The 15,652-nt window shown below is 59.5% G+C and overlaps 1 protein-coding gene across 1 annotated transcript in view; it reads right to left on the reverse strand.

Annotated features, from left to right (window-relative positions):
* TMEM132E (transmembrane protein 132E) overlaps window positions 1–15,652 on the reverse strand; it is a 235,340-nt gene that overhangs the window by 44,032 nt on the left and 175,656 nt on the right. The window contains exon 2 of the mRNA XM_073315392.1: window positions 1,747–2,653. Coding sequence (XP_073171493.1) covers window positions 1,747–2,653 — 907 coding nt within the window. The remainder of the gene's footprint in view (window positions 1–1,746; window positions 2,654–15,652) is intronic.

The following is a 15,652-nucleotide window of genomic DNA, read 5'->3' on the forward strand; positions in this document are numbered from 1 at the left end:
TGGAGAGACTTTCACCAGCGCAGACCTGGGAGAAAGGGGCACTGTCCCACTACCAATGGGCAGAGAACGCAGCTCCCTCTGCAGCTCAATCCCCCATCCTCTGCTGTGCTTCCAAGGAGATTCCTACAGTCTGTTCCCCTCACCGTCCCTCCCCTCCCGCGGGGCCCTGACAGGACGGGAACCGAGTGAACGAAACCCAGATCAGTGAACTCCCAGCAAGAGAGCGGCTGTGCCGATGGGCCCCGGGAAGCCCGCAGCGGCACGGTGGCTTGGGGTGGTGTTATTAGGAGGGTGCATTGAGAATTTAGCTGGTGGGGATGGTGCTCCCTTTCCCATCTCTTTCGCATCGGGCTCTTTCATTTACAAATGTCCTGACCCGCCGTGCCCGTCTTTGTACCATTACATCAGTGGGATACCAAAGAGAGGAATCAAAGTTCGGGCTCGAATCAAGGGCTCAGTGAACCAGGAGCTGTTACCACAGGGCTCTGGGCACCTGGCTTATGCTTTTCCATAGCTCTGTGGTGCCATGTCTGGAACCCAATTCCAAGGCAGTCTCCCAGCACAGAGGTGTATCGGGGCATGATGGGCAGGCCTGGCTCAGGGCTGGCATGGCAGGGGGCCGGGGGTAAGGAAGGAGGGGTCCTGGCAGATCTGGGACGGAGGGGTGGGGGATAGCGGGAAGCTGCAGGCCAGGGCTAAGGGACGTCAGCTGTGCGGTCTCGGGATCCAGGCCTGGCTAGCAAGGCACGGCTCTCCAGGTCGATGAGGCCATAAATCCTTCTCTTTCCCAAGCGCTGAACCCAGACCAGGGCAGGCGTGGTGGCAGGGCCCCCCAAGGGTGCTGCTGAAGGGAGAGTGGGCAGGGCAGGAACTCCAGGCTCGGACTGGCTGGGAAGGAAGCCAAGAAGTGTGATGCCCGTTCCGGCATTAGTGAAGGGCATGATGCCAGCATGCCTGGGCTCCATGTGCCAGACGCTGAGCGCTCCCCTGAAGGGGCTGCGGGAGGGTGCTCAGCGCCTTGCAGGATGACCAGGACTGCTCCGTGCACGGTAGGGTCCTGTTCTGAGTCTAGCCTAAATGGATCTTCACCCTTCACTCCTATCCACACCCTCCTGCCAGCAGCTGGTCCCAACCCTCCTCCATACAGCCACCCTGCTTGCCCATCACCCTGCCCACCTGACTGCCCGCCCCGCTATGATCAGTCCCTCTCCCCATCCCAATGCCAGCTCCCCCTCCTCTCCACCGCACGGGCTGTATGCCCTGGGCAGCCGGCCGTGTATGCAGGCCCCGTACCCAGTCCCCGTTCCCCCGCTGCCAGCCTCCTAAAGCCCTGCCCACCCTTCCCCTCTAGTGCCCTACTGCTCTGCCACCCCGCCCCCTCCAGCACCCACCCCCGCACTGCAGCACCCTCTGGCCACGCCCACTCTGGACCCCACAGCTCCACCCCCACTCCCCTCTCCTGCAGCACCTCACGCCCCCATCCACCCCCCGAACCCATCCAGCCTCCTAACCCATCGGAGTTAGGCACCTCAAACGCCTTTCCAAACCTGGGAGAGCTCACTGCCCTGGCTGCTGAAATGCAGCCCGCTCTGGGGTGGGCCACGGCAGCAATTTCCCAGCCGCTCAGGGCCAGCACCGTGCGCAAGCAGAGCGCCTCCTAGCGGCAGGCTGGAGCGTCGGCTCGGCGCTCAGTCCGTGGCTGCAGAGGAGCGGTCAGCGTGCTCTTCCCCGGCCACGCGGACGTACCTGAGCGTGAAGTGCTCCACGGTGGAGTTGGCCAGTAGGTAGAGGAAGATGCTGAGCACTTCGCCCGGCTTGAGGGGCTTGTCCGGCAGGCGGATAAAGATGTTGCCGTCCAGCCGGTGCTCCTGCATCAGCTGGGTGGGCGGGGGCGGGAAGAGGCTGATGCTGCCAATGCGCAGCAGGGGGTGCTGCGTGGGGCCCTCGGTCCGGGCAGCGCCGCCCCCCCGGCGCGGGGACGTCTCTCCGGGGCACTCCCCGGCCCCGTCGGGCGCATGCAGAGTGTAGTACAGCTCGGCCTGCTGGCTCTCGCCGCTCAGGTCCAGGGCCTCCGGCGCCTTCCTCCTGCCCAGGGGCACGGCCGAGGGGCCGAACCAGGCATGGGGCAGCTCGGCCTGCACCAGGCAGGTGGCCAGGCTGCCCTGCAGGCGGCAGGAGCTCTTGATCTCGCGGGCCTCGCGGAAGGCGTGCAGCCGGACGCAGGGCAGCCGGTCGGTCACGTCGAAGTCGTCCCAGTCCCGGCCCGCCACGTAGAAGAGCACCTGGACCACGGGCTGGCTGGCCAGCACCCGCGGCTGGATGATGAAGGCTCGCACCTTCCAGTTGACGGTGAGGCGGTCGGGGATCTCCAGGGTGCTGGAGGGCTGGAGCTGCTCCTTGGGCAGGACCAGCCCGGTGCTGAAGGGCCCCAGGGAGACGTTGAGGACGGGCAGCTCCTTGGTCTGGAAGACGACGAAGGGCTCGGAGCGCTGCAGGGGGGCGCTGGCATTCCCCCCCGTCCCCACCCCCGTCTCCTTCAGGAAGAAGGCCAGGCGGGTGTTGGAGAGTCGGTAGCTCACAGGCAGGATCACAGCCGCCGCGGGGGGCCAGGGCTCCGGGGGCTCCGAGCTGGACGCCGGCACCTTTCCCTGGGCTGGAAACGGGACAGAGAACAGGGTGGGTTAGGGACGGGACAGAGTGCAGAGCGCCCCGTGCATTGCCGCCCCCCAGCAGCCAATGGGCCCAGCTGCCCCCGCCGCCCCTCACCCACCCCTGCTGCCAGCCTCTACCACTGCCCTGCACCCGCCACGTACCCCCGTGTCTCCCTCACACACCCCCACGCTGCCAGCAGCATTGTGACCGCGCCTTTCATCCACCCATCGCAAAGTGTTTTACAAAGGAGGCCCGGATCATTATCCCCATTGTACAGATGGGCAAACCAAGGCACAGACGGACACCAGCTCAGGAGCCAGCCTGCCATCTCTGCTGGATTCCATGCTGGGTTTATACCCCCCCCCTGCAGTCTGTGAGGCGAAGGGAGCGCTGCCATGGGGCACCTCCAGCACTAGCATCCGAAATTGCAGCCAGGGCACAGAGGCAAACTCTGAAGGGCCCAGCGAATGGGATCCCCTCAGTACGATACCTGTACAATCCCCTGGAGTCCCAGCTCCAGGAGCCCCTGAAGTGCTGAATATCTGTGCAACCCCTGCGGCACGGGGACCCTCCCGGGAGACCCTCCGCGGTTTGTCACTGTCTATAAGCCACTGGCCAGTTTTATCATGCCAGCCGACCCCCTGGCAAACGGCCCGGTCCATCAGACCATTGACAGCACGGGGCAGTTTGCTGTGGGGACAGGGGGGTCGTGAGCGTGTGTGTTCACATGTTTTTTATTGGGGGAGATGAAAAAGCTCCCACACTCATTCCCAAACTCCGCTCTTCACCACCAGAGCTCTGCGCCCCAGGCTCTGGGAGAAAACACACTGGACACCGCGGGGACACACTGGCTGGGAGATAAACCGTGGCAAAACTGCATTCGGAAAACCACAAGAAGAGACTGGGGCCCATTCGGGGAGATGCCGATCTCCACCAGGGCTGGTTCAGAGCCCCCAGATTTTGCCAGACAACCCCCCAGAGACACAGAATGAAAATGCAGCAATGAATTTGGATAGGGTGGGGAATCAGACTGGTAATCAAGATTGGATTTCTACAGCACTCCAGAATGGGATCCTGGCCCCTGACTCAGGCTGCTCGGCATTACCATAATATTCCTAATAAATAACATACAGCACCCAGCACAAGGGGACCCTGGTCCGCGATTCCGGCTGTTCGGCATTACAGTAATACTCCTAATAAATAACGTACAGCACCCAGCACAATGGAGTTGTGGTCCATGGCTGGGGCTGCTAAGTGCTGCTGCAAGGTAAAGAACAAGAAGGCCCCGTCAATTCGGTGGGGAGCTAGATCTAAATTCTGCAGCAGGCCCCTGGATCCTGCCGCCTCTGGCAGACTAGGGATTCGGGGGAAGCTTTGCTAAAATTAGAGGAGTTTTTAATGAAGCAACTATGTAAATAAACAGCACGCTCAGCCCAACAGCCCCTGAGAGTGTTCCTTTGATCTGCGAGGCAATTTGCTTTGCACTGATCTTCCCTTTCCCACTGTGAGGGGTCAGGGGGTGGCGCTGGCAGCTCCAAGCAGGGGGTGGCGCTGGCAGCTCCAAGCCGCAGCGTGGGAGTTGTCAGAAGGCAGCTGGGGGGTTGGGCAGCTGGGGAGGGGGTAGTGTGGGGGTTGGGCACCAGAGGAGGTGGGCTGAGGCAGTTTGGATTTGTGGGAGAAGCGCAGGAACTGCCAAACTGGGCAGCAGTGCGACAGAGAGTGATGTGGTCCTTTAAATGGACATCGGTAGGTTTCAGAGGTAACGCCCCCATCGAGACGAGAGGAGCGGTTTGAACTGCAGCTGGGTGGAGAAAGGCGGTGCTGTTTGGCAGGAGGATTTTGATGTTGCAAAACCTGGTTTCCTTCCGATTTGGAACGAAACCGAAAAACTTCCGAGTTCTCCGCAAAAGGGAATGGAGCAGAGGACGCCGGGAGCTGGGGTTGCGGAGGAGCCAGCACTCCCAGGGCTTCCAGGCTCCCCAGCATCCTGCCTGCTGACAGGGAACTGGGACCGTGGAAGCCTTGACTGGGCTGGGGGTGTAGAAGCCCTGGGAATCCTGGGAACCTTGGAGCTAGGGAACCAGTGCTCCCAGACTCTGTCAGCCCACCAGGCAGGCCGCTGGAGCCGGGTGAGCAAGCTGGCAGGGAAATCAAGCACGTTTCGGACAGCCTGTCTGGGCTCTGACAAACTTGTAACAAAGTCGAACCACAAACCGCTTCCACAGTGACAAATCGGCGTCCTCCGAGGGCCGCAAATTTCTGACCCGCCTGCCAAGCTGCTGGGGAGGCTGCCTGCAGACTCAGGCAGATGTCGCGGCACCAGGACATGCTTTCAGGCTTGCCCAACGGCGAAGGGGAGGCGCAGAAGGCGAGGTCCGTCAGGGAGTATAAATCCAGGTAGCGCCATTGAAATCAGCTGGGATGGGTGGGGCTGCTTCACACTGGTGGAGGTGCGGGCCTGTTGTGGTTTTTCAAGTGAAAGCTCGAACTGGGGAGCTAATTCCCCAGGCAGGGAATGGGGGAGGAGGGGTCCAGCAGGCTCGGCTCCACTGGGGGGGATGGCTATTCCCTTAGTGATGGGGAGATTGGAGTCTCCACGAGGCAGTCCGGCCCCACCGCCCTGGGGTGAGCTCACTGTGCAGCACCTGGGAACACGGCTCCTGGGCCCAGGTCCCGGCTCCGAGCAGCGCCCTGGAGAGAGCTCGGCAGCCTGGAGAGGAAGGGGGCTAAGGCATCAGCCCCAATGCCAGGCAAGGAGTTCTGGTCATGGGTGTCACCGTTCAGGGCACCTCAGGGATCCTGCAAGGCCCTTATCCTTCCAGCTACCAGACCCCATAGACACAACCCCACTGTGCTGGGTGCTGTAGGTTTCTCAGGCAGAGACCCACGACTCCCTCCCTTCTCCCCGCGGTATTTCCAGGCTTCCCAGCTCCCTGCCTCTTTCAACCTCTTCCCTGCTTCCCTCCAGGGCGTTGGCTCTGAGACCAGGCTGGAGGCTCCATGGGAACCTGGCCCCCCTCTTCCGTAACCAGCCACTCGCCCCGGCTGCGATTCCAACCGGACCCCAGCGCCGAGCTGCCTCTGTCCGCACAGCTCAACCAGCCCGTATTGCGTCTGCTGGTCATAACGCATTTCCCCGTCTCTTTTTGCTGTCCCTGGCCCCCAGAGACCGTGGAGACGTTACCCTGGGCTTTTCCCTTCTAGGTAACCGGCTTTCACGGCTGGCCCCTCCACAATCCATGCGATCACACAGCCCACAAACGCTGCCAACACGTTCGTCACAGCTCCGGGCAACTGCACCGGCGTCACCCCATCCGTGGTCCAGCAAGAGCAGCCGTGCTCACGCCACTGGCCCCCTTAGCTTTCACTGCTCTTGGGCGGAGACCCGCATCTCTCTCCCTCCCTCTCAGCCACCAAGGTGTCATCCCCAGCAAAAGGCCGTCTGCCCAAGCAGGCCTGCTTGCTTTCTCCTCCGAGCCGGCTCAAGCGGGACTGCCCGCAGGGACAAGCTACCACAACTCTTTCTAAGCAAGCCTAGATCCTCTTCAGGGAGAAACGCTAGCGAGATGGCATTAAAGCCAGTCAGAGAACCCACATACATGCTGGCCACCCCAGCCCAAGGTGGGCTCTGGCAGGAGCAGTCCTTCAACACCCCACTCATGGGGTTTCCTTGTGCTTTTCACTTAATCAAGGCTTCAGCTCAGAGCAAGCCCCCAGGTTTGTGGGGCCTCTCCTGTCCTGCCAACCCTTCGCTAAGGATTGGGACCTCTGTGGCTCAGGGCTTCTCCTCTGCGTTTGCTGGATCAGGGAGAAGTCCCTGAGCCTCTTTAAAACCAGGCTATCTTCCTAAAACTCCTGTCTTCTGCTGCTCCCCGGTATGTGCCCGTATATGGGCACCTCGGGTGGGTTGCGTGGGTACAAAGGGCGGTTAAAAGAGGACGTCCATTAGAATCTCCCTCCTCCTAGACAAGCGCTTTATGCTGCCACCCTAACACACCCCACTGCACTTGCAACCCCACGGACCCCAGAGGGATAAACCCAAATTCAACCACGTTCCTCTTCAGTCCACCAGGTGTGTTCGGGACGGTGCAGGACACTGTCAGTCTGTCCCGATGGACGCTAAGGGAACGTCACGGCTGGACCGTGTGCGATGAGCTCAGGGTGAGTGGGCAGAGCTGGCAGAGCAGGGAGGCTGCAGGTCAGGACTGAGGGGCATTGGCAGAGTGGGGTGGGGGGGCGCCAACCTGGCAGGGTCACAAAGTGACCTAAATCCACATGGAGCTCCGAGCTAACGACCCCCCAGCGCCCTGCGGTGCCTCGGTGCCGAGCTAACGAACCCCCAGCGCCCTTCGGTGCCTCGGTGCCGAGCTAACGACCCCCCAGCGCCGAGCTAACGACCCCCCAGCGCCCTATGGCGCCTCGGTGCCGAGCTAACGACCCCCCAGCGCCCTACGGCGCCTCGGTGCCGAGCTAACGAACCCCCGGTGCCCTGCGGCGCCTCGGTGCCGAGCTAACGAGCCCCCAGCGCCCTGCGGTGCCTTGGCGCCGAGCTAACGAACCCCCAGCGCCGAGCTAACGACCCCCCAGTGCCCTGCGGTGCCTCGGCGCCGAGCTAACGACCCCCCAGCGCCGAGCTAACGACCCCCCAGCGCCCTGCGGCGCCTCGGTGCCGAGCTAACGAACCCCCGGTGCCCTGTGGCACCTCGGCGCCGAGCTAACGACCCCCCAGCGCCCTGCGGCGCCTCGGTGCCGAGCTAATGAACCCCTGGTGCCCTGTGGCACCTCGGTGCCGAGCTAACGAACCCCCGGTGCCCTGCGGCGCCTCGGTGCCGAGCTAACGAACCCCCAGCGCCAAGCTAACGACCCCCCAGCGCCCTGCGGCGCCTCGGCACCAAGCTAACGACCCCCCAGCGCCGAGCTAACGAACCCCCAGCGCCCTGCCGCGCCACGGCGCCGAGTTAACGAACCCCCTAGGGCCCTGCGGCGCCGAGCTAACGACCCCCCAGTGCCCTGCGGCGCCTCGGTGCCGAGCTAACGAGCCCCCAGCGCCCTGCGGTGCCTTGGCGCCGAGCTAACGAACCCCCAGCGCCGAGCTAACGACCCCCCAGTGCCCTGCGGCGCCTCGGCACCGAGCTAACGAACCCCCAGCGCCGAGCTAACGACCCCCCAGTGCCCTGCGGCGCCTCGGCGCCGAGCTAACGACCCCCCAGCGCCCTGCGGCGCCGAGCTAACGACCCCCCAGCGCCCTGCGGCGCCGAGCTAACGACCCCCCAGCGCCCTGCGGCGCCGAGCTAACGAACCCCCAGCGCCCTGCGGCGCCGAGCTAACGAACCCCCAGCGCCCTGCGGCGCCTCGGTGCCGAGCTAACGAACCCCCAGCGCCCTGCGGTGCCTTGGCGCCGAGCTAACGAACCCCCAGCGCCCTGCGGTGCCTTGGCGCCGAGCTAACGAACCCCCAGCGCCCTGCGGTGCCTTGGTGCCGAGCTAACGAACCCCCAGCGCCGAGCTAACGAGCCCCCAGCACCCTGCGGCGCCTCGGCGCCGAGCTAACGAACCCCCGGTGCCCTGCGGCGCCTCGGCGCCGAACTAACGAACCCCCAGCGCCGAGCTAACGACCCCCCAGTGCCCTGCGGCGCCTCGGCGCCGAGCTAACGACCCCCCAGCGCCGAGCTAACGACCCCCCAGCGCCCTGCGGCGCCGAGCTAACGACCCCCCAGCGCCCTGCGGCGCCGAGCTAACGACCCCCCAGCGCCCTGCGGCGCCGAGCTAACGAACCCCCAGCGCCCTGCGGCGCCTCGGCGCCGAGCTAACGAACCCCCAGCGCCCTGCGGTGCCTTGGCGCCGAGCTAACGAACCCCCAGCGCCCTGCGGTGCCTTGGTGCCGAGCTAACGAACCCCCAGCGCCGAGCTAACGAGCCCCCAGCACCCTGCGGCGCCTCGGCGCCGAGCTAACGAACCCCCAGTGCCCTGCGGCGCCTCGGCGCCGAGCTAACGAACCCCCGGCGCCCTGCGGTGCCTCGGTTGCGAGCTAATGCACCAAGGATGCAGGGTGAGGTGCCGTTCCTGGAAATGCTGGCATGCAGACGGACATTACAGTAATTGCAGCAGCGATCGTCCACCTGCAGTAACAACTGGGAAAAGGGCACAAAGAATTGTTCCTGCAAAATTTTCAACTCTGGAAAATCAATCTCCTGCTGCAAACCATGCGGTTCTGCCCCCGGGAACTCGCCTCAGCTCGCTGCATATCGGGTCCTGCCGCTGGGAGCAGCATTCCGGAGGGCGGACCACCACACAGCCCTGCCCGCTCCTTCTGATTTCTGTTTCACTGGCCCCGGGCCGTATTTTCTCCCTGGATGAGGCACAGACTGGAAGCTGCCTCCCTTTGAATGAGGGAAGGAACGGAGTGGTCGTTTCATGCCGGAGGGATGGGAATGAAAGGACAGCCTCCCGTTGACCTCGGAGAGCCCGTACGCAAACACACAGACTCACACACACGGCAAAGGTTCATGAGGAGAGGGGACTGGTGTGAACTGGGAATGCTAGTACCTGGGGCCTGGCCCACTCCAGTATCACCGTGACTCAGCTGGAGGGGGGAAACAGGACCAGTTTAAATCATAGGCCCAGTAGGCCAGTTCTTAGGGCTCCAGGTTCCAGAGTCCTGTGATCACACCAGACTTTTAGCTTCCAATTAAAAAACCAAGGTCAGTTCCTAGCCTGGGAAATGGTGGTAAAAAGCTCAAAAATGTGACTCAAGAGTAACCAACGCAGCAACTTCTGCCTGAGTCTGCAGAGAGCCTGAGACAATTGCTCTGGGCAGGGGTGGGAACTGCCCCAAGCATCTCAACAGGGTATTAAGACCCAGCCCCGCTGCTGTGGAGGCCCCTCCAACCCCACCTCAGCAGAGGATGAAGGGTGGAGCAGGCCCAGCCCACTTACCCAGCAGATACTGGGGTAAATCCTGGTGGGTGGGCAGCGTGTCTTTGCTGCCCCTCCTGAGGGGACCTGTTTGCTTTTTGCCTTTTGTATCCTTGAACTACATCCTCACTGGTGTGAATCAGCAAAACTTGGCCAGACCAACTGTCATTAATGAAACCCTGGGGCCAAGATAACACAAAAGGTCTGTGGAGCCCAGCAGGGCAACAGATCAGGGCCACCATTCAGGACACTGCACTCCTGAGGTCAGAGGGGTTAGAATTAAGGACATGAAGACAGGCCCTTACCAGTCTGTCTGGGGAGAAATGGACCCATTAATTAACACACAAAGGAATGGAACCAGCAATGATTCTAAATCTACTCAGTTTCCTTCCTTCACTGGGTCTCGAACCAGGGAATTAAAGAACAGGCCATTGGACAATTAGCTGGTAATGAAGATCTTGTCAATATCACTGCCTGTTGATTAAACAGCTAGTAAGGGAAACTCAAACGAGCCAGTTCCTGCTTCCACCAGGACTAATGTCAAATTGAGAGACGTGCCTGGCTTGACAAATTCAAAATAGCCAGCCAAGACAATACACATCCCAGGCCTTAAGGGAAGCAACGAACAAAGTAACTGTGCCCGCCATGTTCACTTATTTCTGAAAAATCCATAAACGCAGCTGACACCAGACAAATGGAATAAGTTCAAATGTGGGGGGCATCTTCAAAATAAGGAAACACAGTGATCCCAGGAATTCCCACCGTCGCAAACTGAGTTTCGTCCCAGTGCAGCAAATGTTATGCCACAAGGAAAAGAAAGCTGTAGCCATCTAGGGATGGATTTTCAGAAGATCTCCATATGCTGGGTGCCTGTTAGGTGCCGAGATCTAATTGCCGGCACTGAGGCCTGGGGAATCCATTGCCGAGGAGCGCTGGAGAGAGTGGCCTTTTAATGAGAGCACGCCCAATAAGGAATGCCGAGGGGCTGGTTTAGGCGTGGCAAAATTAGATTTTTATGTTTTCGTCATTTCGATGGACAGTTTTGAGGTTTCTTTGGAGACATTTGTGAGATTTTTATCAGTTTAAATGTTCACAGCTGTACAAATTGATGAGGGCGAGGGAGGTCAGACAATCAAAATATTTAATGACAGTTGATATCTGAGATTCCATGCAGAGATTTATAACTGGTAAAACACAAATGGTCAACATCTCTGGTCAAAATATAGAAAGGAAACAAATCAAACTCTCCTAAGTTCTCAAGTAGCTTTTTTCTTACTTTGCCTCTTTGTAAATTTCGCTGAGCAGGGAGGGAAATATTTTTTCCTTGGCTGGGGTGTGGTGAAATTGACATTTACTGACATTTACCAATCAATATCCAATCCTTCTAATCCTAGGTCTAAGGACAAATGAATCGACAGGCAAACACGATCTTGTCTTCTGCTAGAACTACAAAATGAGCCGAGGAAGGGAACTCACTGTGTGTCATTACGGTGTAGTATTGTCACATTGAGTGACCACTGACAGAGGACAGCAGGCGGACTGAGATGGGTGGGCTTAGCAGCGGGGCACTCCAGGAGTCTGGGCCAGGTCCCCAGCTGGTATAAACCACCCTCATGACGTCCCTGACTCTGGCAGTGTCCAGGAGACCGGAATCTGCTCATCCCTCTCCTGGGGCAACGTTCGCCACTGTGCCGAGCTCTTGGCAGCATCCGGTCCCATGCCCCAGCCAGCGCCAAAGGTAGGTGCTGGTCCCCCTGGGGGCATCTCAGCCAGGTGCATAACGGCCAGTGTCTCCTTCACCTGGCCCACCTTGTCTCTCTCACATGATGACACTGACACAGCTGCAGACAGTGTTATGATTGGCCATCAAATCATGCAGGCTGGCCCTAGTGTTTGGCTCTTGACCTGTTGATTACCCCAGTCGAGTCCTTCCTTCCCTCTATCCCCACCTCCCCGATGTTCATTTAACCCCGCCACTCTCTCTCATACTCTGGGTCAGTGCAGCAGGCTGTGTTCCTCAGCTCTCGCCACCCCCTCTCATCTCCAGCACCTCGGTCTGCACCCCTATAGTTCACCCCACTGGGAGCCAGACAGCCCTGGCACATGCAGCCTCTTGAAATGCACCTGGCTGGGGGCCTGACTGGTGCAAATTGGCCAAGGTCTGTTGGCTTCGATGGAGCGATGCCAATTTACACCTGCTGGGGATCTGGAGCGATTCACTTCCAAAGCAGCCGATCTGTCCTGCTCCCCACTGCAGGAAGAAGGACCCGACAATCAAAGACGCTGAATTATTCAGTCTCCATCTGTGGGTCCACGTACAGCCCTGGGTCTCTAAGGCTTTCTGGGCACAGCAGAGTCCCCCCATCTCTCCGACAGTGGGGGCTGACGCAGCGGTAGCAATCGTGGGAAACGGGCCTGGCTCTCAGCTGTGTTCTTGCGCATCTATGCACTGTAAAGAGGCCTTGAAGTGGGCAGGTGTGTTGCTGGCATATAACACCACTCCTATGTTAGCATGGGGATAAATCGGTGGGGGGTGTTCAGATTGCGGGGCACTAGGGTTGTGCTCTTTCCCAGGGCCTATAGGGAGCCATGAGGAGCAGCTCTAAGGCGGCGCTGATTTACGCCAGGGGCCAGGCCGGGCCTGCATGTCTCGAGGGCACAGGGATTTAAAACCACCGTACTCTGTACCCTCTCTGTCCCTGCTGCGAGCACGGGAATGGAGCAACGGAGAACGTGGCCCAGAGGCCAGCCTACAGGCCCCAGGCAACCACTAGCATTTTGACCCCCATACTGGATTCTACAGCAGCTGAATAACCAGCTATTACAAGACCCAGGAGTCTCTGATTAGCCCTTTCTCTGTCTCCTGAATGTTCAGCATCACCGATTCATTTCATATTTAATCCCCTTACGGCGTTTGCTCCCCCTGAACAGTGTCACACCCCAGCCGTTATCTGAACTGGCTGAAATGCCAAGACCACAGCAATCTCTTGGGGGCAGGGGCTGGCTCTGAGTTCCCCATTTGTGGTGGGGGTGTTTTGTCTCCTTCCTCACATGCTTGGCCACAGCCGGAGACGGGACACTGGGCAGGGTGGGCTGGTGCCTGGAGCTGGCACAGCCAATCCTCTTTGACCTGCCTGGCTGGTGGGCCTTGCTCGCCTGCTAACTGATCACCAGACTGGGGGCCGGGAAGGAATTTTCCCCCAGTTCAGATCAGCAGGGACTTTGCGGGGGTTTCGCCTTCCCCTGCAGCTGGTTGACCTGCTGAGATCATAGAATCATAAAACATTAGGGTTGGAAGAGACCTCAGGAGGTCATTTCGTCCAACCCCCTGCTCAAAGCAGGACCAACACCAACTAAATCATCCCAGCCAGGGATTTGTCAAGCTGGGTCTTAAAAACCTCTAAGGAAGGAGATTCCACCACCTCCCTAGGTAACCCATTCCAGTGCTTCACCACCCTCGTGAAATAGTGTTTCCTGATATCCAACCTAGACCTCCCCCACTGCAACTTGAGACCATTGCTCCTTGTTCTGTCATCTGCAACCACTGAGAACAGCCGAGCTCCAGCTTCTTTGGAACCCCCCTTCAGGCAGTTGAAGGCTGCTATCAAATCCCCCCTCACTCTTCGCTTCTGCAGACTAAATAACCCCAGTTCCCTCAGCCTCTCTTTGTAAGTCATGTGCCCCAGCGCTCTGACCATTTTCGTTGCTCCCCGCTGGACTCTCTCCAATTTGTCCACATCCCTTCTGTAGTGGGGGGACCAAAACTGGACACAGTACTCCAGGTGTGGCCTCACCAGGGCCGAATAGAGGGGAATAATCACTTCCCTCGATCTGCTGGCAATGCCCCTACTTATAAAGCCCAAAATGCCGTTAGCCTTCTTTTCGCCTTCCCCTGCAGCTGGTTGGCCTGCTGAGATCAGCTGGGCGTGTCTCACCTAATCAAACCCCTCCCCATTTCACAGGCCTTGGGCATTGGTGGCACCCAGGTCTCTCCTGGGCACTTGGGCACACTCCTGTTCTCTGTTGGTGGCACCAAACAGTTCAGGCCCCTGAGGACTGAAATGCTTTCATCTGACACGGCTGGGCTCAGTATAGGGGTATCTGGGTCGGTCAGGCTGTACAACAGGTCTCTATACAACTCTATGGACCAGTGTGATCTTCTCCAGGCACTACAGCAATACAAACAATAAACAGGAATAGGACTGTCATTTAGACCTGTCCTGGAGGGGTGGGGGGGGGGTTGGTGGCATGGAGTCAGCTGATCTACACCAGGGATCCTTGTGTTCCTTCCAGCGGCAGAGCTGAGCTGCGGGAGAGACGATGGGAATTCAAGTCTATTGTAGACCCCGCCCAGATGTTGGGGTGGTGGGGGGATGCTTTCATTGCTTGTGCCCCCAAAACATATCCATGTGGGGTTAACAATCAAGACTGGGAGCGTAAGAACGGCCATATTGGGTCTCCGTCCAGCCCCATGTCCCGTCTCCTGACGGCGGCCAGTGGCGGATGCTTCAGAGGGAATGAACAGAACAGGGCAGATAGCGAGTGATCCATCCCCTGCCATCCAGTCCCGGCTTCTGGCAGTCAGAGGCTTAACCAAGCAACAGGTGTGATTAGTGTTCTCACAGCCCTGCATTTCTGCAAATGAAGCGCCACCCTCCAGTGCAAACCGGGGGGAGGGACAGCATAGTGTTTTGAGCATTGGCCTGCTAAACCCAGGGTTGCGAGTTCAATCCTTGAAGGGGCCATTCAGGGATCTGGGGCAAAAATCGGGGATTGGTCCTGCTTTGAGCAGGGGGTTGGACTAGATGACCTCCTGAAGTCCCTTCCAACCCTGATAGTCTATGATTCTATGGTTAACCCGCAGGAGTGCCAGCAATCGTGTGCCAATGTGGGCACCGGAGAGGGGAGTGCTAGGATTTCAGGGGAGCGTCCGGAGAGATTCAGTGACGCAAAACGGGCGGGCCCTCGTTCATTCAGCCCCAGCTTTCGGGTACCACAGCAATAGGCTGGGCCAGCTCCCTCCTCCTCCTCCCCGCTGTCCCCGCCAGGCCGGCACACCCTGCTCCCGAGGTTCCCACCTAGCGGGCATGGGCGTGGGCTCCACCTCGGCTCCCAAGCACACACTGCCACACCCAGAAGGTTTCGGAAGGTTTCCTGAGCTAATGCAAGCAAATAGAAGAGCCAGAAACAGCCCCTTTGGGCGCCCTTTGTCCAAGGCCTCCCCTCCCAGTTACCTCTGCTTCCCCTTCTGGAGCATCGGCCCCCGCGCTACCCTCCTGGGCACCTGGCCCCTTACTCCAGGGCTGTGCCACCGGTGCCAGGTCCACTCCTCCCTGGCGCCACCCTCCCCCCGGCACAGCCTGCCCCAGCCACTCCCCCACCTCCTGCCCTGCCCCCTTTCAAGTGGTTGAAATGGGCCCACCTGTTCTGACACAGGGATGCTGGGTCTGGCCTGCCCACAGGGACCCCTGGGCCAGTCACCCTAGCGGGATCCCAGTCAGCAGGTGGCTGGATTCCAGCAGGGGTGTTCAGATCCCCAGAGCGTGGCCCAGGACAGGGCATGAGTGACCCAGCGGGACCCGGTCCTCTCCTTAGCGGTGGCTCTGTGGGTTTACAGGGCAACATGCCTTCTCCTTTCCTGCCATGCATCTTCCCAGTTCCTTTCCCTGCACCCAGGAACCATGTGGTACAAGGCCTCTGCCCATCTTTCCCAGGCTTCTCCCAGTCCCTGCTAACATACCCATGGCTATTGCTTGATCGGATTTGCTCTGTTACCTGCTGGCTCATGTTGGCATGGGGCAATCACTCACAAAAGGCCACGCCTGACGATATATCCCTCGTCCCATCCAGCTGCTGGGCTACCCCTTTATGCTCACAATGGTCGCTGTTGCCAACTCTCGCCATATTTGGCATTTTTCTTAAAGCCCCAGCTCCTGGAGTCAGGTGATCAGAGGGGACTCTCAGCTTTAATTTAAATAAAAGAGAGAAAGTTTCGCTCCTTTGCGGCCGGGGAGAAAAGCTGGAAAACGTGACCCCGAAAGGCTCAGAAACCAGAAGGCAAATAAGGAGTTTAGTAGTTTAAAAAT

The sequence above is a fragment of the Lepidochelys kempii genome, chromosome 17, assembly GCF_965140265.1.
Source record: "Lepidochelys kempii isolate rLepKem1 chromosome 17, rLepKem1.hap2, whole genome shotgun sequence".
Lineage (NCBI taxonomy): Eukaryota > Metazoa > Chordata > Testudines > Cheloniidae > Lepidochelys > Lepidochelys kempii.